Raw genomic sequence first — 24,435 nt, forward strand, 5'->3', positions numbered from 1 at the left:
GCACTTATGAGAGGAAGAGTACATGTGTGGAGCTGGGTGTACACAGAAGCCCCAGCTGGCTTGCTGCCTCATAGCTGTGGTTGGAGCAGCTGCCCCCAGTCCCCTCGCTTGCTGTCATAGCGACACGGCGCCAAGACGCTGGATGTCATCTTTCCTTCTAAGACACTGGATGTCATCCTTCCTGTTGGTCACAGACTTTCTGCTTTTGTTAAGTTTCTTTATCAGCTTTATTTTTGTTCTGTTTTCCTCCCTCTAACCCTGTCCTCCTTTTCTTTCTGCTCTTTTATTACTTCTCTTCCCCTTTCCTCTGCAGGAGAATCAGCGTATGCAGCAGAGAATAGACACCATCACAAAAGAGGTGTTTGAACTCCAGGAGACACTGCTTTGGAAAGATAAAAACATTAGGGTATGAGATGAAATTGGGCTTCGGCCCAAAGCTCATTGATGAGGAATAGACCAATGTAAATTTAACTTAGAGATTCCTAAAATTCTGTCCTTTGACTATTTTTAGAGCATTTATACAGAGTGAAATATGAATAAGCAGAAGACAGAAACTTCCATGGGAAAACCTGATCCTATGCCTGGAAAGAACTCTTCTCTCCAGCTGACTCTGGGCTTGTAAAACCTACAAGTAGGAACTTTCTAAGGAAGTTGTTCTTTATTTCCCCAGGATTTTTATGCAGAAACAGCCACAGGCATTTAATTCAAACTCTGTGGCTAATTTGATATCCTTACATTGTAAGAATTTAGATAAGAAGCAAGAGGATAGGGGGTGGGGGAAAAGTTATTAGCATCCCATAAATCTTTGGTGAATAAAATAGGAAGAGATTAAAATCATTTTAATTACGGAAGTGGATAGGAATGTAAGATTTGCTGGAGCTGCCAAACTATGATGTCACCTCTAATCATATCCTTGCAACTCCCCAAAGCAGGGGCCCAGATAAGGAAAAAGTCTTCAGTGCCTTTTTGCTAAGCCCTTCAGGTAGATTCCAAGGACACTGGAGCTGAAAAAATCCCTGCCAGTTCATCCCCTGTGGCCTTTGACTGGCAAGCCACCTACACCTCATGACATATGAGCTCTCTGTTCCACAGAGGCTTAACTTGTCAGGGAAGGGCAGCGTGGAGGGAAAAGAGAGAAGGAAACCCTTGGCCTGAAGACATAGTTAGGAAGCCTCCTTTCTACCTGAGGTTAGGTGGGGTAGGGAGAAGCTGGCCAAAATCCCTGAGAGCACCTGTGGTGGACAGGCGTGGATGTGAAGCCCTCTGGATCACACCCTCCATAGTTAGGGGCATTCTGGTATCCAGGTCATTTCACACCTCCAAGGACCCTATCCTCTCAATAGACACTTGGGAAACAAAATTACTTGTTAAAGTGTGGTAGACCAAGAAGTTTTAAAGAAAGAAAGCTACCTTTTAGAGTTTCTGATGCTAAAATACCAAGTTCCTGAAATTCCATCTAAAGCTGGAAAAACCTTCTGAGGTATTAATTAACAACTCTGTTAAGAGTTTTGAACTGTGACTGTGAACTACTGATTCTATTTGAATTTTTTACTTGGGCAATTTAAAATGAGATGTGAACAAGTGTATAGCACAAAGCAGGTAATTTGTAAAGTTAAGTTGAAATCTGGTCACGATTTAGAATGGGCTTCTTTTAGGGTTTTACATAATTTTCTTTAGCACAGATCTGCAGGTCCATGATTTCTATTTTGTATACTTATTTTAGCATATTAAACTGATTATTTTGGACCAGCCATAGAAAACTCCCAAATCTTTCAGTCCAATAGCTATTCAAAATAAAACAAAAATTTTTTTCTACCCAAAAGATGTACTGATGGTTACAGTATAAATTATTTGACTTTTAAATTTTCTTGGTATTATTGAATGAATAAGTGGGTATCTTCTTTATATGTAGTATATAATAATGTGTTCATTTGGCTTTTTTTTTTTTGGCGCCATTTTTCCAACAGCATTTGCTTACTTAGTGTCTGTGTCACTTTTTTTTTTTAATTTTTGAATTTTATTTTATTTTTTTTTTATACAGCAGGTTCTTATTACTCATCAATTTTATACACATCAGTGTATACATGTCAGTTCCAATCGCCCAATTCATCACACCACCACCCCCACCCCTCCACTGCTTTCCCCCCTTGGTGTCCATACGTTTGTTCTCTACATCTGTGTCTCAATTTCTGCCCTGCAAACTGGTTCATTTGTACCATTTTTCTAGGTTCCACATATATGCGTTATTATACGATATTTGTTTTTCTCTTTCTGACTTACTTCACTCTGTATGACAGTCTCTAGATCCATCCACGGCTCAACAAATGACCCAATTTCGTTCCTTTTTATGGCTGAGTAGTATTCCATTGTATATATGTGCCACATCTTCTTTATCCATTCGTCTGTCGATGGGCACTTACGTTGCTTCCATGACCTGGCTATTGTAGTTAGTGCTGCATTGAACATTGGGGTGCATGTGTCTTTTTGAATTATGGTTTTCTCTGGGTATATGCCCAGTAGTGGGATTGCTAGATCATATGGTAATTTTATTTTTAGTTTTTTAAGGAACCTCCATGCTGTTCTCCATAGTGGCTGTATCAATTTACATTCCCACCAACAGTGCAAGAGGGTTCCCTTTTCTCCACACCCTCTCCAGCATTTGTTGTTTGTAGATTTTCTGATGACGCCCGTTCTAACTGGTGTGAGGTGGCACCTCATTGTAGTTTTGATTTGCATTTCTCTAATAATTAGTGATGTTAAGCATCTTTTCATGTGCTTCTTGGCCATCTGTATGTCTTCTTTGGAGAAATGTCTATTTAGGTCTTCTGCCCATTTTTGGATTGGGTTGTTTGTTTCTTTAATATTGAGCTGCATGAGCTGTTTATATATTTTGGAGATTAATCCTTTGTCCGTTGATTCGTTGCAAATATTTTCTCCCATTCTGAGGGTTGTCATTTCGTCTTGTTTATGGTTTCCTTTGCTGTGCAAAAGCTTTGAAGTTTCATTAGGTCCCATTTGTTTATTTCTGTTTTTATTTCCATTACTCTAGGAGGTGGATCAAAAAAGATCTTGCTGTGCTTTATGTCAAAGAGTGTTCTTCCTATGTTTTCCTCTAAGAGTTTTATAGCGTCTGATCTTACATTTAGGTCTCTAATCCATTTTGAGTTTATTTTTGTGTATGGTGTTAGGGAGTGTTCTAATTTCATTCTTTTACATGTAGCTGTCCAGTTTTCCCGGCACCACTTATTGAAGAGGCTGTCTTTTCTCCACTGTATATCCTTGACTCCTTTGTCATAGATTAGTCGACCATAGGTGCGTGGGTTTATCTTTGGGCTTTTTATCTTGTTCCGTTGATCTATGTTTCTGTTTTTGTGCCAGTACCATATTTTCTTGATTACTGTAGCTTTATAGTGTAGTCTGAAGTCAGGGAGTCTGATTTCTCCAGCTCCGTTTTTTTCCCTCAAGACTGCTTTGGCTATTCGGGGTCTATTGTGTCTCCATACAAATTTTAAGATTTTTTGTTCTAGTTCCGTAAAAAATGCCATTGGTAATTTGATAGGGATTGCATTGAATCTGTACATTGCTTTGGGTAGCTTAGTCATTTTCACAATATTGATTCTTCCAATCCAAGAACATGGTATATCTCTCCATCTGTTGGTATCATCTTTAATTTCTTTCATCAGTGTCTTATAGTTTTCTGCATACAGGTCTTTTGTCTCCCTAGGTAGGTTTATTCCTAGGTATTTTATTCTTTTTGTTGCAATGGTAAATGGGAGTGTTTCCTTAATTTCCCTTTCAGATTTTTCATCATTAGTGTATAGGAATTCAAGAGATTTCTGTGCATTAATTTTGTATCCTGCAACTTTACCAAATTCATTGATTAGCTCTAATAGTTTTCTGGTGGCATCTTTAGGATTCTCTATTTATAGTATCATGTCATCTGCAAACAGTGACAGTTTTACTTCTTCTTTTCCAGTTTGGATTCCTTTTATTTCTTTATCTTCTCTGATTGCCGTGGCTAGGACTTCCAAAACTATGTTGAATAATGGTGGCGAGAGTGGACATCCTTGTCTTGTTCCTGATCTTAGAGGAAATGGTTTCAGTTTTTCACCGTTGAGAATGATGTTTGCTGTGGGTTTGTCGTATATGGCCTTTATCATGTTGAGGTAGCTTCCCTCTATGCCCACTTTCTGGAGAATTTTTATCATAAATGGGTGTTGAATTATGTCAAAAGCTTTTTCTGCATCTATTGAGATGATCGTATGGTTTTTATTCTTCATTTTGTTAATATGGTGTATCACATTGATTGATTTGCGTATATTGAAGAATCCTTGCATCCCTGGGATAAATCCCACTTGATCATGGTGTATGATCCTTTTAATGTGTTGTTAGATTCTGTTTGCTAGTATTTTGTTGAGGATTTTTGCATCTATATTCATCAGTGATATTGGTCTGTAATTTTCTTTCTTTGTAGTATCTTTGTCTGGTTTCGGTATCAGGGTGAGGGTGGCCTCATAGAATGAGTTTGGGAGTGTTCCTTCCTCTGCAATTGTTTGGAAGAGTTTGAGAAGGGTGGGTGTTAGCTCTTCTCTAAATGTTTGATAGAATTCACCTGTGAAGCCTTCTGGTCCTGGACTTTTGTTTGTTGGAAGATTTTTAATCACAGTTTCAATTTCATTACTTGTGATTGGTCTGTTCATATTTTCTATTTCTTCCTGGTTCAGTCTTGGAAGGTTATACCTTTCTAAGAATTTGTCCATTTCTTCCAGGCTGTCCATTTTATTGGCATAGAGTTGCTTGCAGTAGTCTCTTAGGATGCTTTGTATTTCTGTGGTGTCGTAACTTCTCCTTTTTCATTTCTAATTTTATTGATTTGAGTCCTCTCCCTCTTTTTCTTGATGAGTCTGGCTAATGGTTTATCAATTTTGTTTATCTTCTCAAAGAACCAGCTTTTAGTTTTATTGATCTTTGCTATTGTTTTCTTTGTTTCTATTTCATTTATTTCTGCTCTGATCTTTATGATTTCTTTCCTTCTGCTAACTTTGGGGTTTTTTTCTTCTTCTTTCTCTAATTGCTTTAGGTGTAAGGTTAGGTCGTTTGAGATTTTTCTTGTTTCTTGAGGTAGGATTGTATAGCTATAAACTTCCCTCTTAGAACTGCTTTTGCTGCATCCCATAGGTTTTGGGTCATCGTGTTTTCATTGTCATTTGTCTCTAGGTATTTTTGGATTTCCTCTTTGATTTCTTCAGTGATCTCTTGGTTATTTAGTAACGTATTGTTTAGCCTCCATGTGTTTGTGTTTTTTACGTTTTTTTCCCTGTAATTCATTTCTAATCTCATAGCGTTGTGGTCAGAAAAGATGCTTGATATGATTTCAATTTTCTTAAATTTACTGAGGCTTGCTTTGTAACCCAAGATGTGATCTATCCTGGAGAATGTTCCGTGTGCACTTGAGTAGAAAGTGTAATCTGCTGTTTTTGGATGGAATATCTTATAAATATCAGTTAAATCTATCTGGTCTATTGTGTCATTTAAAGCTTCTGTTTCCTTATTTATTTTCATTTTGGATGATCTGTCCATTGGTGTGAGGTGTTAAAGTCCCCCACTATTATTGTGTTACTGTCGATTTCCTCTTTTATAGCTGTTAGCAGTTGCCTTATGTATTGAGGTGCTCCTATGTTGGGTGCATATATATTTATAATTGTTAGATCTTCTAACAAGGGATCATAATGATCCCTTGATCATTATGTAGTGTCCTTCCTTGTCTCTTGTAACATTCTTTATTTTAAAGTCTATTTTATCTGATATGAGTATTGCTACTCCAGCTTTCTTTTGATTTCTATTTGCATGGAATATCTTTTTCCATCCCCTCAGTTTCAGTCTGTATGTATCCCTAGGTCTGAAGTAGGTCTCTTGTAGACAGCATATATATGGGTCTTGTTTTTGTATCCATTCAGCAAGCCTGTGTCTTTTGGTTGGAGCATTTTAATCCATTCACGTTTAAGGTAATTATCAATATGTATGTTTCTGTGACCATTTTCTTAATTGTTTTGGGTTTGTTTTTGTAGGTCCTTTTCTTCTCTTGTGTTTCCCACTTAGAGAAGTTCCTTTAGCATTTGTTGTAGAGCTGGTTTGGTGTTGCTGAATTCTCTTAGCTTTTGCTTGTCTGTAAAGCTTTTGAGTTCTCTATCGAATCTGAATGAGATCCTTGCCGGGTAGAGTAATCTTGGTTGTAGGTTCTTCCCTTTCATCACCTTATCATGCTACTCCCTTCTGGCTTGTAGAGTTTCTGCTGAGAAATCAGCTCTTAACCTTATGGGAGTTCCCTTGTATGTTATTTGTCATTTTTCCCTTGCTGATTTTAATAATTTTTCTTTGTCTTTAATTCTTGCCAATTTGATTACTATGTGTCTCAGCATGTTTCTCCTTGGTTTTATCCTGCTTGGGACTCTCTGCGCTTCCTGGACTTGGGTGGCTGTTTCCTTTCCCATGTTAGGGAAGTTTTCGACTATAATCTCTTCAAATATTTTCTCGGGTCCTTTCTGTCTCTCTTCTCCTTCTGGGACCCCTATAATGAGAATGTTGTTGCATTTAATGTTGTCCCAGAGGTCTCTTAGGCTGTCTTCATTTCTTTTCATTCTTTTTTCTTTATTCTGTTCTGCAGCAGTGAATTCCACCATTCTGTCTTCCAGGTCACTTATCCGTTCTTCTGCCTCAGTTATTCTGCTATTGATGCCTTCTAGTGTAGTTTTCATTTCAGTTATTGTATTGCTTATCTCTGTTTGTTTGTCCTTTAATCCTTCTAGGTCTTTGTTAAACATTTCTTGCATCTTCTCGATCTTTGCCTCCACTCTTTTTCCGAGGTCCTGGATCATCTTCACTATCATTATTCTGAATTCTTTTTCTGGAAAGTTGCCTATCTCCACTTCATTTAGTTGTTTTTCTGGGGTTTTATCTTGTTCCTTCATCTGGTACATAGCCCTCTGCCTTTCCATCTTGTCTCTCTTTCTGTGAATGTGGTTTTTGTTCCATAGGCTGCAGTATTGTAGTTCTTCTTGCTTCTGCTCTCTGCCCTCTGGTGGATGAGGCTATCTACTTGGCTTTTTTTAATTAAACTTTTTTAAAATGTTTGAGATCATTGTAGATTCATATGCAATTGTAAGAAATAATACAGACATTTTGTATGCCCTTTATCCAGTTTTCCCAAAATGTAACATCTTGTAAAACTATAGTACAACCAGTGTATTGACCTTGATATAATCAAGATGCAGAACCTTTTTGTCACCATAAGGGGTCCCTCCTGTTGCCCTTTTATAGCCATATCTACTGCCTCCCCTTCACCATCCCACGTGCTGGCAACTGCTAATCTGTTCTCCATTGCTATAATTTTGTCATCTTAAGAATGTTATATAAATGGGATTGTACAGTATGCAGCCCTTTGGAATTACATTTTTTCACTCAGAATAATTCCCCTTAGGATTCATCCAAGTTGTTTCATGCATCAGTAGTTTGTCCCTCCTTTGACTTAAAAATATTTTTTTTAATTGTGGTAAAGTACAAAAAAATAACAGAAAATTGACCATTTAAATTTAAGTGTAGAGTTTGGTGGTATTAAGTCCATTGACATCGTTGTGCTACGTCACCATCATCCAGCCATAGAACCCTTTGCATCTTGCAGAACTGAAACTGCCCATTAAATAGCAACTCCCCAGTTCCTCCTCCTCCAGCCCCTGGCAGCCACCCTTCCACTTTCTGTTTCTATGAATTTGACTACTCTTGGTACCTCATAAAGTGGAATCCTATAGTATTTGTCTTTTTGTGACTAGCTTATTTCACTTAGCATATATCCTCAGGGTTCAGACCTGTTGTAGCATGTGTCAGAAGTCCTTCCTTTTTAAGAATGAATAATATTCCAATGTATGCTTGTACCACATTTTTTTTATCCGTTCATCTGGACACTTGGTTGCTTCCACCTTTTTGCTATTGTGAGTAATGCTGCTGTGAACATGAGTTTGCAAAACTCTCTTGGTGATTTCTTTTGAGTATGTACCCAGGAGGGGAATTGCTACATTATATGGTAATTCTATGTTTAATTTTTTGAAGAACAGCCATACCGTGTTCCATAGCAGCTGCACCATTTTATCTTTCCACCAGCACTGTACAAGGGTTCAAGTTTCTCTACATCCTTGACAACATTTGTTTTCTCTTTTTTTCTTTCTTTTTTTTTTTTTTTGATAGTAGCCATCAAATATGTGTGAGGTGGTCCTCCCTTGACTTTTAAAAGACACATTTTTAAATATGATCTGTGACTACCTATCATTTGTCTGTAGCTTCATTGTCAAGATTTAAATTTAGTAACTCCATGAAGGAACATGGCCATTATTCTCATATTAAAGTTCAGTTTTCTTTAGTTCTTTCATTGATCCTAGTGGTCGTACCTCTAGCACCAGTGTAGTTCTGAGCACCCAGTGGTCATGTGTATAATCAGTACATATGAAGGGCTTGTGTATCCCTATAGCCCAGCATAAGGCTCACTCCCATTCTGACTAAAGATATTTGTGCCTGTATGGAATTATAACCTGTTGTGCAAAAGTTCAGCCTTTCAGGCTTCTTGACACTAGAATTTGAGGTTAGGTCAGGGGTAAAGAATTATTTAGGTCTCCACAAGCATGTACTTTTTACCCTAAAAAAAAATCTGTAGGAACAATTATGGAATACAAACACAAGGGTAGTGATTATATGGTCAGGTAATACAGAGGATTTCAGATCCAGTGTGAATACATTTGGTCCAATTATAAGGTACTTTAGTAGTCTTCAAACTTTGTGGTGAAATGGAAGGATTTGCAGGATGTATTTTATTTTCCCATCCATAATTATGGGAAGATGAAATTTAAAAGTCCAAAAGTAAAGATAAAATCTGCTATAAGATTGGGAAGAGGAACAAATGGCATGTACTAGCATTTGGTAGAATTCTGAGTTTCAAATTGGTCTGTTCCTAACGGGTCTTTTATCTCCAGTGGTGCTTCTACAGAGCATGTTGTGACAGTGGTTGCTGACCCAGTTACGTGTGGTGACGCATGGCACGACTATGCACACAGATACCATAACCCAAAATAGCCAACGCAGCAGAGATGAGAGTGGCTGTCAGTAGATGGGAGGGTATTGCTTGGGCTTTGTTGTCCTAATGTTACACTTGCTAGTAATGTAATGGAGTGTTAATATTAGCTTGGAGTGGTAGAGCAAATGCCTTATGGTGCTAGAAACGCAGATTGTTAACTTACACACAGACTGTAGACACATAGTATGAATGTAAATTGTTGAAAGGAAGTTAGATGTTCATGTTGCAGTTTGGGCAGGTAAGGAATAGGACTTGCCCTGTGAACTACTTTTCCAGTACTATCTGGGATGATAGTAAGGGAACATAATTGTGGCCTTCATGGGGCGACGATAGATAAAGAGTACGCAAAGGCTTTGGAACCAAAAAGAACTGGATTCATTTGCTGGCTTTACCAGTTACTGTGACTTTGGGTAAAAACGTAGCCTCTCTGAACCTCAGTTTTCTGATCTGTGAAATGGGCATAAGGAAAGTACAGGGTATATAAGGGAGAAATTAAATTAAAAATATATGAGAGAAATTATATGTATATTTAACACCTGGAGCTACACAAATGGCAGTTGCTATCATCCAGTATTTACTTATTGGTTGGAAAATAGGATTATAATGATTTAAAAAGTTGTCCAGCTATTCAGCAGTCAGTAACTAAGCAGTTAGCCCACTTCTAAACTCTGTAAACCAAGAGGAAAGTTACCCGTTCGTTGTAGTTTAACTTCTGGGATTAATGGGAATGCTGGTAGAAAACATTAAATATAGGAACAAATGTGCAGAGAAAGGCTTTTTCAAATAGCCCAGCTGTCAGATACCTGCACAGACTGCTTATCCTGGGTGGGTTCTGAAGTATGGGGTATTTTATTACATAGAGTAACAATATGTCATTGTTGACCAAACATGTGTTCCTGCTTCTGCACTGCTGTCCTGAGCTCTCACAGTGTGAGATTTAGGCAATGGTGGGAAAAATGGAACCCAGTCTGGCTTTTCCTAAGCCTTGCTTGCATCTTACACACTGCAGGCAGGGTGCTTGACACTGAGTACTCCTTTCAGCCTGTGCCCATAGGATGCTGCTGTTATTATCCCCTTTTCCAGTGAGGAAACTGAGGCATAGGTCAGTTAATAGGTGCCAGGACTCAACATCCTGATTCCAAACCCATATTCTGCTACCTGCCATAGGTGGGCTGTATTTATTTTGTCAGTATTTTATTTTGGTTTTTCACATTTTGAAGGTATATCAGAAAACCAAATAACCCTTAGTTATTATTTTGTTAATTAAGTTAACAAAAAACAGACCCTTGAGAATTTTGTGGGGGAGATTAGCTATTTTTAATTAAGCGGTATCTGAGGAATATTTTACCATACTACTTGGAGAACAATTACTATGGCCAGTATTTAATTAAAATACCTTGTATATATACTGGTTGTTTTCCTCCAGAACTAATTTTTATTTTTTAAAAAATCAAGTATATTCTTGAATATACTTTAACATGAAACGCGGGTTTTTTGGTCTACCAAACAAACATGTACTTAGGAGGTTTGTAAGGAAGACTTTATTTTAGTATTACTACTGTCTTCACTTCCTTTTCTTGACTGAAAAAGAAAGATTTGTTTTCTTGCCTGATGTGATAAGCATGTTTTGCCAAATTTATGCACGATTAACCACTTACTATTAAAACTTTCTTCTGGAGATAGATACCCGTATAACTGTATATTTCCTCCCATATCTAACTGCTTGTTTCCAAAGCTTTTAATGCTTCCTTGTCTCCTATGCCTTTATCTTTTTTTAATTTGAATTAGGTACTTCTCTGCTACCTTTCACTTGCTCTTTTTCTGTGCCGTTCTTTCTCTTGCTACCCTGTCTAAACCAGGCCCTAGAGAAACAGAAAGAATACATTGGCTGCCTTAGGAGTGAGCGGGACTCGCTCAGAGAGGAGCTGGCCGAGCTGAAGGCAGCAGTGGAGACGGGAGAGGTACGTGAGCTCCCCCGCGCGCCAGGCCCTCACTGCTTTGTTCCTCCTTCCTTCCGTCCTGTCCTCTTTCCAGCCTGAATACAAAGCACAGTGTTCACTCCTCAGCCCAGATTTGGTAGGTGTGAGTCCTGTCTCTGCAGAGCTAGATTCCGTGTAGCTAGTGCTGACCAGGTGTTCCCGTGGCAGGCATGTGTTGTCGCAGGGTCAGTCGCCTCACTGCCGTGTCCTCCTTCCCTGGGGGCCATTTTTTGTGATGATGGGTTTCTTCCTCTCCGCAGAAACACGGCTTAGTCATCATCCCCGACGGCACTCCCAACGGCGACGTCCATCAGGAGCCAGTGGTCGGAGCCATCACTGTTGTGTCTCAGGAAGCCGCTCAGGTCTTGGAGTCGGCAGGAGAAGGGCCACTGGGTAAGACACCAGCCACTGAATTGCCTTGGATTAATGCTGTCCTTTTGGACTTCCAGCTTGTTTACACCCTCTCTTGGAAAACAAAAACACACCAGGGCTGTCTGAGCCTTATCTAGATCCCTAACAGGAAGAAATCTGGGCACACTGTCTTCAGACATCCTTGACCTTGGGAAACCAGCATTGGGGTCATTGACAGGCAGTAAGTGTAACTGTAAGGCCCCTGGTTGGAAGCACTGTGGGTGTATACATGTTGCTTTTTCACTTAAATATAACCTTCTGCAAAGAGATAATCCAGCACATCCGTCCGGGGGAACCAGTGGGCTGGTCGACAGCTTCCAGAGTATGTGTAAGTTTCTTCTTCCTGGAGCATCTGGTTTTCTGTTCTGCTACTCATGCCAGGATTCTGTAGCTCTTTGCCACTGCATTTCTTAAGGCAACAAACAGACGACCAAGAAGATATCAGAGGAGTGTTATTCCAGAGCAGGGCTTCTGAGCCTCTTAAGGGCTAAGCCTCTTAAATTTGACCCCTTGAGAACCTAATGACACCTGTCTCAGGAAACCACTCAGATGCCCATCTATTGCCTCCACTAAGATTCCTATTCTAGAGAAGAAGAATGGCACAAGTAGATACTGTATCACCAGCTCACTTTTATATTAAAAAATGATCTTTTTTTCTTCTTTGTCTTATTTTCATATATATGTAGGTTTCCTAGAAGAATAGATATACTATAATATAAAGGGGGGCGGGCAGCCACAAAACGTTTTAAGGGCACATTCTCTAACGTACAGAATTCTGGAAGTGTAACTGTCGAGAACTTTGATAAAGCAGAGGATGCCGGCGAGATGAGTGAGAGCTGCCGTGGGGAATAGACTGAGTGTACAGCCACGGGCAGCTCAGATGGTTTTCTCTGCCTGATGGGAGGTGCCGAAACATTTGGTCATGACTTTGGTGGATTGTGGGGAGTGCTGGCTGGGTGTCAGGTGCTTTTGTAAAAAACTCATCTGTAGGTGTCCCCTCAGTCCAAGGGGCCTATTTTAATGCATGTTGGGAAGAAGCAGCCCTCCCCTCAGGCCAGGAGCGAGCCCTAGCAATCCTGCTACCAAGCCTCAGATGGCTCTTGACGGCCCACATCTTAGAGTTGGTCCCCTTCCCTCCCCCAACTAGCTTTGTGGGCCTCTGCTTCTTCCATCATTGTGTTCCTCTGTTTTCTTTGCTCCAGCACCCCTCTCAGGCCCATTCTTAGCCCCTGCCTTCTCTCCCATAGTTTGTTTTCTCCTGCTAAGGGCTTAAGAGCCTGTGGGAGTACCCTTGGCTTCGAGTTGTCTATCTACTGGTAAAACTTGCAAATTTTTGAAACAAGGAAATGATCTTTGTACTTCGTTTTGTCTTCAGATGGAAAATCACTGCTCTTGGGAGCAAATGTTGTATTTAGTGCCCTGATAAATATCAGTTGTGTGGAAATACGTGTTGAATAATTAAGTACTTTTCCTTTCACCATTAAAGCCTTCATGTCTTGATATTCAGAGCTATGAACTGTTTATCAGATAACGTTTGCTGTTTGTGAATTTGAAGAATTATTTTAAATTGTTTATATATTACAACATTACAAATTTTTCATTTGTTTTAGATGTAAGGCTACGAAAACTTGCTGGAGAAAAGGAAGAGCTACTATCACAGGTAAAGGTATTCTTCTCATTGGAAGGGGATGTTAATTGTAACTGACTAAATCATATGGTAAAATGTTAGCAAACTAAAATGTACACTAGAAAGAAATGTGCTTGTTTCAAACATCACTGCTCAAGTAAGAGTTGAAGGATAAAAAGATAATTCATCTTTGTTGTCTCCTGTTCTTTAAAAAAAAAAATTACAGGACACGAAGTTTAAGGAGTCAGATAGTTCTAAAAGCCTGTTCTGAAGACAGAAGTGCCCTGCCCTGCCCTCTCCCCGCCTCCAGCCCCAACCATCCCGTTTGGTTCCTTTAGCTGATTCTTGGGGTGTGTACCGCCCTTGTATGCTTCTATGTAACATGCTTATGTTGCTTCTTGATTGTTCTGTTTAAGGCTGCTCTGTTGACATCCCTCTGTGGGACATAAGGATTTATCTTTCCTTCATCCCCTCTCCCTACCACTCGCATGTATACTTTCCACCCCCACATCCTCCTAATAAAGGAGCAGTGAGATTCCAGTCTGTTTACATTATCAGGACTCTGTAAACACTGCTCACAGTGGAGCCATGGAGCATTCTAGGATTCATCTCCTTCACAACTCCTTAGTTAGCCTGAAGTTAGTATTGTGGTTTTTCTTGTCATTTGCTTGGTTTCCTATGTATTTGTTACTAATCTAGCTGCAGACTCTCCAATAGTCGTTTCAGTCCACTCTTGGTGTTTTCAGATGCATCAAGTATTCCCTCAGTTCCGTCTCTTTTGGTTCTTGGTGCATCTGACTCACCCCTTGTGAACTTAGAGGCTCGCTCCCCCCGGACAGAGACATGACCACCTTTCACCATCATCTAGAGTTTCCTTTGCCTGTGCTCCAGGCAGGAGCAGCATCTTATGCCTCCCTCCTTCTGTGTCCATTCTCTTATTCTGGTACATCCCCCAGTAGCTTCCTGAGGAAAGAGTTTTGGGGCTGTAAATTTTTCTTAACTTTGCAGGACTGAAATGTCTTCATTTTCTCCTCTTACTTGATTAACAGTTTGATGGGATTATAGAATTCCTCGTTGTAATCATTTTCATTCTTTTTTTTTTTTTAACTTTATTGGAGTACAATTGCTTTACAATGGTGTGTTAGTTTCTGCTTTATAACAAAGTGAATCAGCTATACATATACATATATCCCCGTATCCCCTCCCTCTTGTGTCTCCCTCCCACCCTCCCTATCCCACCCCTCTAGGTGGTCACACAGCACCGAGCTGATCTCCCTGTGCTATGCGGCTGCTTCCCACTAGTTATTTTACATTTGGTAGTGTATATATGTCCATGCCACTCTTTCACTTCGTCCCAGCTTACCCTTCCCCCTCCCAGTGTCCTCAAGTCCATTCTCTACATCTGCATCTTTATTCCTGTCCTGCCCCTAGGTTCTTCAGAACTTTTTTTTTTTTTTAAATAAATTGCTGTCATTGTCTTCTGGCTTCCTGCACGGCTACTGAGAATTTCAAGGACATTTGATTTTTGATCTTTTGTATGACCCCCGTTTTTTCCCTCTCTGGCAGCTTGTACCATACTCTCCTTTCTTCTCCTAGGGTTCTGAAGATTTCAGGTGATTTGGTTTGGAGTTTTGCATGAATGCATTTATTGTGTGTGTTTCTGCAGGCACATGTAGCTGCATAGATAATAGGCATGGAGTGGGTAGAGAGATTTTACAGGTGAGCATAATAGGGCAGAGGAGGTGAGGGCTTTGTCGAGAGAGTGACGATGATGGACCTGGAGATTAAACTGGGTAAGGAGGTTTGAGGGAAAATCCAGGAAGACATCAAGGCACAGCAGAGAGAAGATGGAAAAGTGGACTATAGGTGCCAGTGGGTTGAAGGATTTTTGGAGTTTGGGTCCAGAGAGAATGAGCTGGAAAGATCAAGAGTAGTGGTTAGAGAGAAGATACATGGAACTGAATTCGGTAGGGACTGCTGTTGTCTAGTGGTGAGATCTGGTATATGACGGTGGGAGCGAGAGGCTGAGGGCAAGGTAGGATAGGTGGCAAGATCCTTGCTCCAGAAACTAGAGATCCGTTGTAGGAGAGATCCTACTTAGACGTATTTTGAATTTGCCAACAATTAAGGCAGGAGTAGCCTGGAGAGCATGTGAGTTAGCAGCTAAAATGGTGACGAAAGAGTAGGGAGATGGCAGTGATGAGGGGGGTTAGTACTTATAATCTGAAGCGATGTGATTAGGAACTGCATTAGGAATTCAGGGAGGCTAGAGGGAGAAGAGTTTGTAACAGCAAGGAACGCAAGAAGACACCTGATCCATTCTCAGGCTCAGTGAGAGGAGGGCTGAAAGGACTGCCAGGCTGCAGAGGAAGCAGGCCCCTCAGGGGAGGGCAGGTCTCTATTAGAGCACGGACGGGACGGGGTAACGGGGATGCACAGAGAGGATGGAGGATAGTCCAGAGGGTGCAGTGCAAGAGTGTCAGGCTTTGGGAAAGGTTAGGAGATGAAGACAGAGTAGGGCTTATACCGGGCCTTTTGGGAAGGAGTGCAGGAAAAGGGAGGACAAGCCTTTTCGAGATGGACATTGAACAGGAATGATTGAACAGGAATGATGGGGATGATGAGATTAGTCCCGGTTGACCCGAGGCAGACAGTGATGTCGTGGTTGAAAGGGCAGTTGTCTGGGAAGCGCAGATTTAGTCCCAGTGCCGAGCTCGCTCTTTCTCCATCAGGGGAGGGGCAGACCTGGTCCCAGTGCTGAGCTTTCCCTTTGACCCCTGTGGATGGAGCCGAGGACAGCTGGGGAAGCCACCTGGAACTCTGAGCACGCACTCACCTTTGACCCCTGATGATGAAGGACGCAGGAGGCGTGGGGACGCTTGGTCTTGGTCCGGAGGTGGCCCCCTGTAGAAGAGGACAGACTTGCTCTGATTTGTGCTCCTTCCTGCATCTCTGATGATAAAGAGTTGTAGGCATTTGGAGAAACACGACTTTGATTTCTGATTTGGGGGGTGGCGAGGGGGATTTAGACCTCGGGACAGATATTCTTATTGTTTCTCTCCTGTTTTCTCCATCCCTTTCATCTCATTTGTTCGGCTTTCTGAAAGATAGCCTCAACTTATCTTTCGCATTTTTATTGAGTTTCTATTTCTGCAGTCATTTCAAGGATGCAGATGTTTTCACTTATCTCAGAGGGTATTGATAGGCTGGTTGGTTTGCTTCCTGGTTCTTTTTTTCTATCTGCATAGTTTGTTTCCTTCCAGATGTTCTTTTATGTACATTTAGTTGGTCTTCAGTTTAAAAGTAGAGGACTAAAAAAGCTGGTGGGCAGCTCTGAGCTTGTGGGTAGGGCTCGTCCAAGCTTCTGTGAAGCTTGATGTGGCTGGGTGTCTTACTGGGAACCTTAGATGTGGTTATGTTGGTCTTTTATTTTAGGCTAGTCAGAGTTATAAAGAGAGAGATCCCGTCCTGTGCCTGAGCTACAGTCCTAGCTGTGTGCAGTTTGGGAACTGAGGGTGGACCAGAGGCCTCAGCATGCAGTTCATTTCTGTCCGTCTAATCTTATTTTCCACATGTGAGGCCCTTGTCTCCAACTGGGCCTTCTTTTTTCCCAACCCAAAGTCCCTCCTGATTTTATTTTTTAGTTTATTTTGTAAATTAAAAAAAGAAAACCTTTATTAGGTTATAACTGGCATAAAGTAAGCTGCACATACTTAAAAGTGTACAGATGTACATACCTATATTAGTTTCCAAGGGCCGCCATAACAAAGCACCACAAACAGGGTGGCGTAGAAGAACAGACTGTCCTCTCACCTCACAGTCTGGAGGTCAGAAGCCCTGTGTCAGCAGTGTGGGTTCCTTCTGAGGCCTGTGATGGGAAGTCAGTTCCAGGCCTCTCTTCTAGCTTCTGGCATTTTGCTGGCCATCTTTGGGGTCCCTTGGCTTGTAGATGACATTCTCTGTCTTAGCACATCTTCCCTCTGTGCCTGTCTCTTCATGTGGCATTCTTCTTATAAGGACACCAGTCATATTGGACTAGGGGCCCACCCTATTCCAGTGTAACTTCATCTCAACTAAGTGCCTCTGCAGTGACTGTTTCCAAATAAGGTCACATTCTGAGGTACTGGGGCTTAGGACTGCAAAATACGAATTTTGGGGGGACAGTTTAACCCACAGCAATACCTGTGAAACCATCACCACAATCAAGATGGTGAAAATATCCATAACTTCGCCAAAGTTCCTGTGTCCCTTTGTAAACCTTCCTTCCCTTCCCACCTCCCTCCCTCTCTCCAGGCAACCGACGATCTGCTTTTTGTCCCTTCAGTTTGCATTTTCTGGAGTTTTTCACGCAGCATATACTCATTTTGAGATTCACCTTGTTGCTGCACATATTAGTAGTACGTTCCCTTCTTTGGCTGAGTAGTAATTCCATTGTATAAATCGACCACAATTTACTTATCCTTCTCTTGATGGACATTTCAGTTGTTTCTTGTTTTGGGCTATTAATGAATAAGCTGCTATGAATGGCCTTTATTTTGGGTAAAATAAGGTAGATTATGTAGCCGAACTCAAAAATATATTTCCAATTATTTCTGTATACAGTTTTTCTAAATAAGACTATTTAACCTAACTCTAAACAAGAAACCTCTGCCTATGAATTTTCCATTTTTAATAAAAAATAACAAAAAGAAACCCCTAAGATGTACTTTTCCACAGACCTACACAAATAATAAAATACAGCTGTTTTAACTGGGACACCTGGTCCTGGAGCTTGCTCCTTTTGATAATTAGTTCGTAGCTGATCTCCAGCACCTGAGCACAGCGTGCCCCATGGCAGGCACTCCAGGAAACAGTTTCTGAATGAATGATTTGTGGCCTTATTCTAAGATGTGGCCACCAGGCCAAATACCTGTTTCATTTGAGAGACTGGATCTCACTGATAAGCCTTTACTTCCTCTTCAGATTAGAAAACTGAAGCTGCAGTTGGAGGAGGAACGGCAGAAGTGCTCCAGGAGCGATGGCACAGCAGGTGACCTGGCGGGACTATGCAGAAATGGCTCGGACCTGCAGCTCATCGAAATGCAGAGTAAGGCTGGGGCCGGGCCGCCGCTGACCCGCGTGGGGCTGTGTCCGGGGCGTGGTTGTGAGCAGGCTGTTAGAGCCTGTGGTTCTGAAGACTGGTTAGTTCTCAGCTGGACTAGAAAAGCCATCCTCGTCAGTCATGGAACTGAAGAGGTTTCTACTAGGCTGTGTGCTTCCTGGGGTGACAAGGCCTGAGAGGTAATGCTCTCCCCACTTCTTGGCAAAGTGATTTCTAGAACATTTTGCAAATAGTGACATCATGACACTATCCTTTTCCACATCCCCGGGTCATCTGTAAGCACCCTTCCTAATGACATGTTTTTCTATGGAATTTATCTTAGATAACTGGAGGGATATATTTGGAACTAACTCAAACTACTCTGGAGTAGTTTCAGAATTTTCCCGGAAGTAGTCTTGTTAACCCAAATTAATCTTTATTAGATGGGATTTAAACCAAGGCCACAAAGTAAGCCTACTCAGTTTACCCAAATTATTTCAGTTTTTCTGCCTTTCTACTTTTGACCCCATATTATTTTAAAGTGCCTACAGTATTCACAGTAATCCCCACAGCGGGGAGATTTTAGCAGCCATTCGTATACAGTTAGATAATGTATAATCACACAGGGGAGACTCTATTTTTCCAATTTGAATAAGGCTTTTCTGATAACTTATTTTAAAATATTGGTTATTCCATGGCCCTTTCATCTAAATATTTTGAGTTAGGCGAAATAGACAAGCCTTTTTGGACCAGGCTTATTAAAACTAACTTATTACTATTAACTTTTGAGATTAGTATCATTTCCTCTATTGGATATCAGTTGGAACCCTTGTGATAGTTCCTGATAAATATTTTGTTCTAGAAATACCGATTTGGCGTGGAGGGTAGATGAAAAGAGGGGCATAACAAAAGGTAGGCTGACTAGTTAGGAGGTTGTAATAGTAACCAAAACAGTCCAGTGGCCGCCAACAGTCTTAGAGAGAGGGCAGTGCACAGATTTGGAAGAGTTTGGCCTAAAACAGCAAAGTCAAAAGGAATCATATTGAGGAGGAATGGGTGTACACTGATGTGTGACATCTTCCCAGAGCAGGCACCACGACAGAGCTGGTGTCTGTGGCAGGCAGGGCAAGTGACCGGGGTGGGGCTGTGACCCAGGTGAGCAGAGCAGGGCCGGGCAGGGCTGGGCTGGGCTGGGCCTGGCATGTAGCGACAGAAGCAGGCAGCTCCCCTGCGCCAGAGGCCGGGACAGGAACCTGGTGACTCTCAGTTCTGGACAGCTGCCTTGGCTTGTAGGCATGGTGTTTGGGGATGGAATTTCAGAACATGCATGAAATAAATGGCTGAGACCAGGGATTTATACTTTTGAAAACAGGAAGGAATGAGTGGTTTGGTGAGAAGGAAGCAGCACATTTTGATAGTAAGTTGCTAGAGTTAAGAATTAAAAAATATCCTAAAGCTTCAGTTTTAGGCCCAGAAATGGGAGTAGTTCTTTTTCGCTACCAGAGATGGCTTTTGGGGAGAGGCTTTTATAACCACATTACTTTTAGGGTGACAGTAATTATCCAACTAGAAAAACCTTTTGCATTAAAGATTATGTAGGTAGTTTTAACCTTAGTTTTATGGAAAAGTAGAAAAGTTCTTAAGTAGGGTAGATTTGGTTTATCTCCTGCAAGCCTTATGATATGATTCCTATTACAATGTAATTAGTTCAGAGTGATTTTTGTTAAATTTGGATTGCTGGAATTTTTCTCCCCCGGCCATTTCTAAGCTTCTCATTTTAAATGGTTTGCTTCTTAGGTCAGATATACAGCTAATGATTTATAGCTCTATCCTTAACACATTATCACAACATATTACTGAAAAGCATTTATTTCAGTAAATATTAAGCGTACATTACGTGCAAAGCACTTGGCTAGAAACAGAGGTAGATTCAAGAAGCTAAAACAGGGCCCCTGTCCTTACATACCTATATCATGTTAGGAAAGCATGATGTCATAAAAGAGAGTCCAAAAAAATGCAACAAAGGAAGGAGAAGCTAGAGTTAACTAAGGAGAGTCATGAAGGAGGTGAAAATTTAGCAGGACCTTGAGCAGGACCTTAAAGGTTGGTTAGACTTAGATCAGAGGTGGGGAGAAAAGGGCACTTGGTGTGTGAGGGGAGCAGGATACCTGGGGAGATGAGAAGGTGCAGGGCTGGGGGCAGGGAAACTGGAGGGGGGGGGGGCCCGTCCCGTGGGCACAGAGGCTCCCTGGGCCATGGGGCTGCAGGTAAGGTTGGCAGGGGCCCTGCTGTGCTGACAGGGCTCCTTGCTTAAACCTCTACCTGCACACATCATGGCGTGAAGAGAGAATTTTCTTCTAAAATGCTGTTGCAACACAAGTGCTAGAGCTTCTCATAGCATAGATGCGCCAGAACCTGCGCTGCAGTAGATACAGCAGTTGCCTGTGTGCGTTTGTGCTTTGTCTTCTTCCTCTGCACGGTCCTCTCCTGTGCTGCAGGGGGCCTCACTGCCTCATGTTCACACCTTCACCTCTGTGAGATGGTTTATTATTCTCTTCTGTTCTAGGAGATGCCAACAGACAAATTAGTGAATACAAGTTTAAGCTTTCAAAAGCAGAACAGGATATAACCACCTTGGAGCAAAGTGTAAGTCCTTCTTGTGTATGGTACCAAGTGATTTATGTCCCTTTTACAACACATCTGCTTCCTGCATCTCAGTGGTTAACCCCATGAATGCCTAGGTTTTTTGAGCTGCCTTTGCAGTTGGATCTCTATAAAAGCTCTAAAGTGGAAAGGCAAGCAGAGAACACCTGACAGGGCATTTCAGCCTTTTCTATGAATGAATGAGACTGAAGCTATAATTCTGTTTCTTGTAGCTATTTCAAGAGCCTTCAAGAAGACTGTGGTTTATAACATAATCCCTTATTGTACATTTCAGAAAGTCTATCGGGGAGTCTCCTCCTGCGATGTTACTGGGGCTTTTAAACAATATGGTTGTCGTAAAACTGAACATGGGAAATTGGCCCTATAATGACTCTACAGCTGTCATCCTCTCTAGGGACAGTTCTAGATGTATAAATAGCAGTTGAGTTCTGAGAGGACCTCTGACTCACCCTGAGGGGACTTGTTAGTGTTAGATTACTTGAAATCTGTCATGACATTGTATTTCCATCTTGGCTGCAAAAAAGTGGTGGTTCCTAGTGCCAGCACCAGAGGCCTGTGTTCTCATATTTACAGATCAGCCGCCTGGAGGGGCAGGTGCTGAGATATAAAACCGCTGCTGAGAATGCGGAGAAAGTCGAGGATGAACTGAAAGCAGAAAAGAGGAAGCTACAACGAGAGGTACTTGCTTTTATTATGCTTCTTGGAATATGTTCCTAAAAAAAAAAAATCCTTTGGAGATAAATTCTTTGCTGCACAAGGAATTTAATCCCGGCTCCAATCTTAGTGAAACAGCAGTGGAGTCACTGTTCTGTGTTGGTTTCTGACCTACACGGTGACTGCCATTTACTTTTATGTTTTGGTCAGTTAGATAATAAGAAAAAGAGTTCTTATTTTTGTTTTAGATGAGGTCTGTTTCTCCAGCTTCTCTGTGTCCTCTCTGTGATTAATGTTCAGCACCGTTGGTTAACACCTCTGGCTGCCTGAAAAACAGTGCAACTGCAGGATCACGGGCAGTGCTTCCACTTCCCAGAAACTGGAGAGGAAAGTAGCGCTGGGTTTCGTTTTTGACCATGTGAAGTGACCGAGCTCTTCCTGTCTCCAGTTACGAACAGCACTGGACAAGATCGAGGAGATGGAGATGACCAACAGCCACCTGGCCAAGCGGCTGGAGAAGATGAAGGCCAACAGGACAGCACTGCTGGCCCAGCAATAGGGAGGCTGCCCTGCCGCCCGGGCCCCGCCCGGAAGGACTGATCTTTCGTCCACTCAAACCCCTTTCAGGACTGTTTGAGCTTTGTCATTAAAATAGCCACCTTTGTATTTTATAATTTATGAGAGAATGAAACAGGTTTGAATCTTCATGAATGAACACTTTGGATTTTGTTGGTAGTTTGATTCTAGACTAAGAACTGGTCCATGCCGTTATTATTTTTTATTTCCATAATTTTAGAATCAAGTTTACTCACCATTTTTCCCCAGCTGCCTCAGTGACTGGGCACTCGGAGGCTTTGGCACGGGTTCTGGAGGACAGCGATTCAGCGCTCACCGAGGTTACTTCCTGGAGACCTCAGAAAACACAAGTGCCTTCTCCACAGTGCAATTCAGACGTCAGTGATCTCCAGTGGTCAAAAGACATTTACCCTTAATATCAGGTAGCATTTGTATTTTAGTGAAGAAACAAGTTCACAGGTGGGGAATATATGTTTCACTCAAATTTATATGTTTGGAGGAAAAAGCCTTTTTTTTGTAAGATATTTAAATTTATATAAGAAACTGTTAGAAAAAGATACGGGGAGTGTATATAAAACTTGCTTTATTGCATGGGGCAGGGGAAGTCCAAGGCCTGTACTCTTAAAGTAAGAGTAGGGTCCTTGGTCTTCACATCAACTGTGCTGTATCTTGTAAAGTATTTCATCTGCTGCTCATCTGTGGAATGAAACCTCAGACCAGCCCGATGAGGGAGGGAGGGCAGGCCAGGCCAGGCAGGTGGGAAGTCGGCCTGAAGATTCTATTAAATACACCCTTTTGCTGACTACAGTTGGCTACTGACACATTCATTTTCTTAGAGGAGCCTTTAAAACTAGTCATTGGCAATCATGCCCTCCTAGCTCGCCCCTCTTTTCTCTCCTTAAAATAATCTCCTTAAAGAAAAATAATCTGGAATATAGAATTTCTTTTAAGAACTTCAGTTTCATGTTTAAAGGCACCCAGTTTAAGAGGATTTTATCATCGAGTCGTAGCCATGTTACAGTATTTGTGATTCTCTTTTGCTCTCAGAATTGAGGTGGTTTTATGGAAATGATTATTGTATCTTCAGTGTGTTTACACAGAAAAAATATGGGGGAAAGTCTAATGAATTAAGGCCACATAAGATAAAATTAGACTTGAAACTAGGTAATAAAGTTAACTTAAATATGAATAAAATCTCTAATAATTATTCCCTTTAGAATAATTAGCTCTTTGTGTTTAAAACATGGAAACCAGGGGCTTCCCTGGTGGCGCAGTGGTTAAGAATCCGCCTGCCAATGCAGGGGACACGGGTTTGAGCCCTGGTCTGGGAAAATCCCACATACCGCAGAGCACCTAAGCCCGTGCACCAGAACTACTGAGCCTGTGCTCTAGAGCCCGCGTGCCACAACTACTGAAGCCCACGCACCTAGAGCCCATGCTCTGCAACAAGAGAAGCCACCGCAAGGAGAAGCCCACGCACCTCAACGAAGAGTAGCCCCCGCTCGCTGCAACTAGCGAAAGCCTACACGCAGCAACGAAGACCCAACACAGCCAAAAATAAATGTTTATTTTAAAAAATAAAATAATTCAGGAAATTGGTTTCCATATTTTGAGATGATTTCCTATAAGTTTTCTTTCAGTTGATGTGTGGGAGTGGGCAGTGAGGAGGCATGTTCTGAAATGCAGATTTATCCTACAATCCCATACATACCTGGAACCGAAACATCGTGTAGTCCACCTCTTGAGGCCTTGGAAATCCCTCTTCCTCTCCACCCACGGTCACTCAGCCTGTGCTCCTCCTGGAGCTGTTTTGTTGTCCCAGTCTTTTCCAAATGGAATGGTTCCACTTCTCATAAAATAGACTCTTCTGTTCTTTTCCACAGAACTTTCTTCACTGAGCCTTGTAATCTGGACTTTTTACCTCAAAACTATAGGCATTCTTCCTCCCTGTGCTGACTGCACATTTCTATTAATGCAGGCTAATATTAAGGTAGCTTATTTTAATGGTACTTACAGTTTCAGTTTGTATTTTTACAATACCCTTCAAACAAGAATACCTAGAAATTCCTTTATCATAAGCTGGTAGTATTGATAGCCATTAACAAAGTGAGCTAACTTAAAAACTCATGCCTGTTTTGGACTGGATAAGAACTATTTTCTTCAAGTTTTTAAATTAAGAATAAATTAATTAGCTTCGGTTACTGAAGGTACTAATAGAGTGACTCTGTAGAAAGCTGAATTGACAATGTCATCAGCACCTCCTATAGGTTCAGGACCTCTTTTAAAAAGGCACCTGAACCAACATTATATTTATCACCTGATATTA

General features: G+C 41.4%; 1 protein-coding gene across 10 annotated transcripts in view; it reads left to right on the plus strand.

The window, feature by feature from the left end:
* LRRFIP2 (LRR binding FLII interacting protein 2) overlaps window positions 1-23,316 on the plus strand; it is a 122,447-nt gene extending 99,131 nt beyond the window's left edge. For 7 of the 10 annotated variants that reach the window (XM_036867863.1, XM_036867865.1, XM_036867864.1 and 4 more), the window contains 8 exons: window positions 314-406; window positions 10,978-11,079; window positions 11,358-11,490; window positions 13,119-13,168; window positions 18,098-18,221; window positions 20,782-20,861; window positions 21,453-21,557; window positions 21,982-23,316. In XM_036867863.1, coding sequence (XP_036723758.1) covers window positions 314-406; window positions 10,978-11,079; window positions 11,358-11,490; window positions 13,119-13,168; window positions 18,098-18,221; window positions 20,782-20,861; window positions 21,453-21,557; window positions 21,982-22,092 — 798 coding nt within the window. In that variant the 3' untranslated portion in view covers window positions 22,093-23,316. The other 3 variants (XM_036867869.1, XM_036867870.1, XM_036867873.1) reach the window with 3 other exon arrangements.
* The last annotated feature ends 1,119 nt before the right edge of the window (window positions 23,317-24,435 follow it).

Source organism: Balaenoptera musculus, chromosome 11 (genome assembly GCF_009873245.2).
Source record: "Balaenoptera musculus isolate JJ_BM4_2016_0621 chromosome 11, mBalMus1.pri.v3, whole genome shotgun sequence".
Lineage (NCBI taxonomy): Eukaryota > Metazoa > Chordata > Mammalia > Artiodactyla > Balaenopteridae > Balaenoptera > Balaenoptera musculus.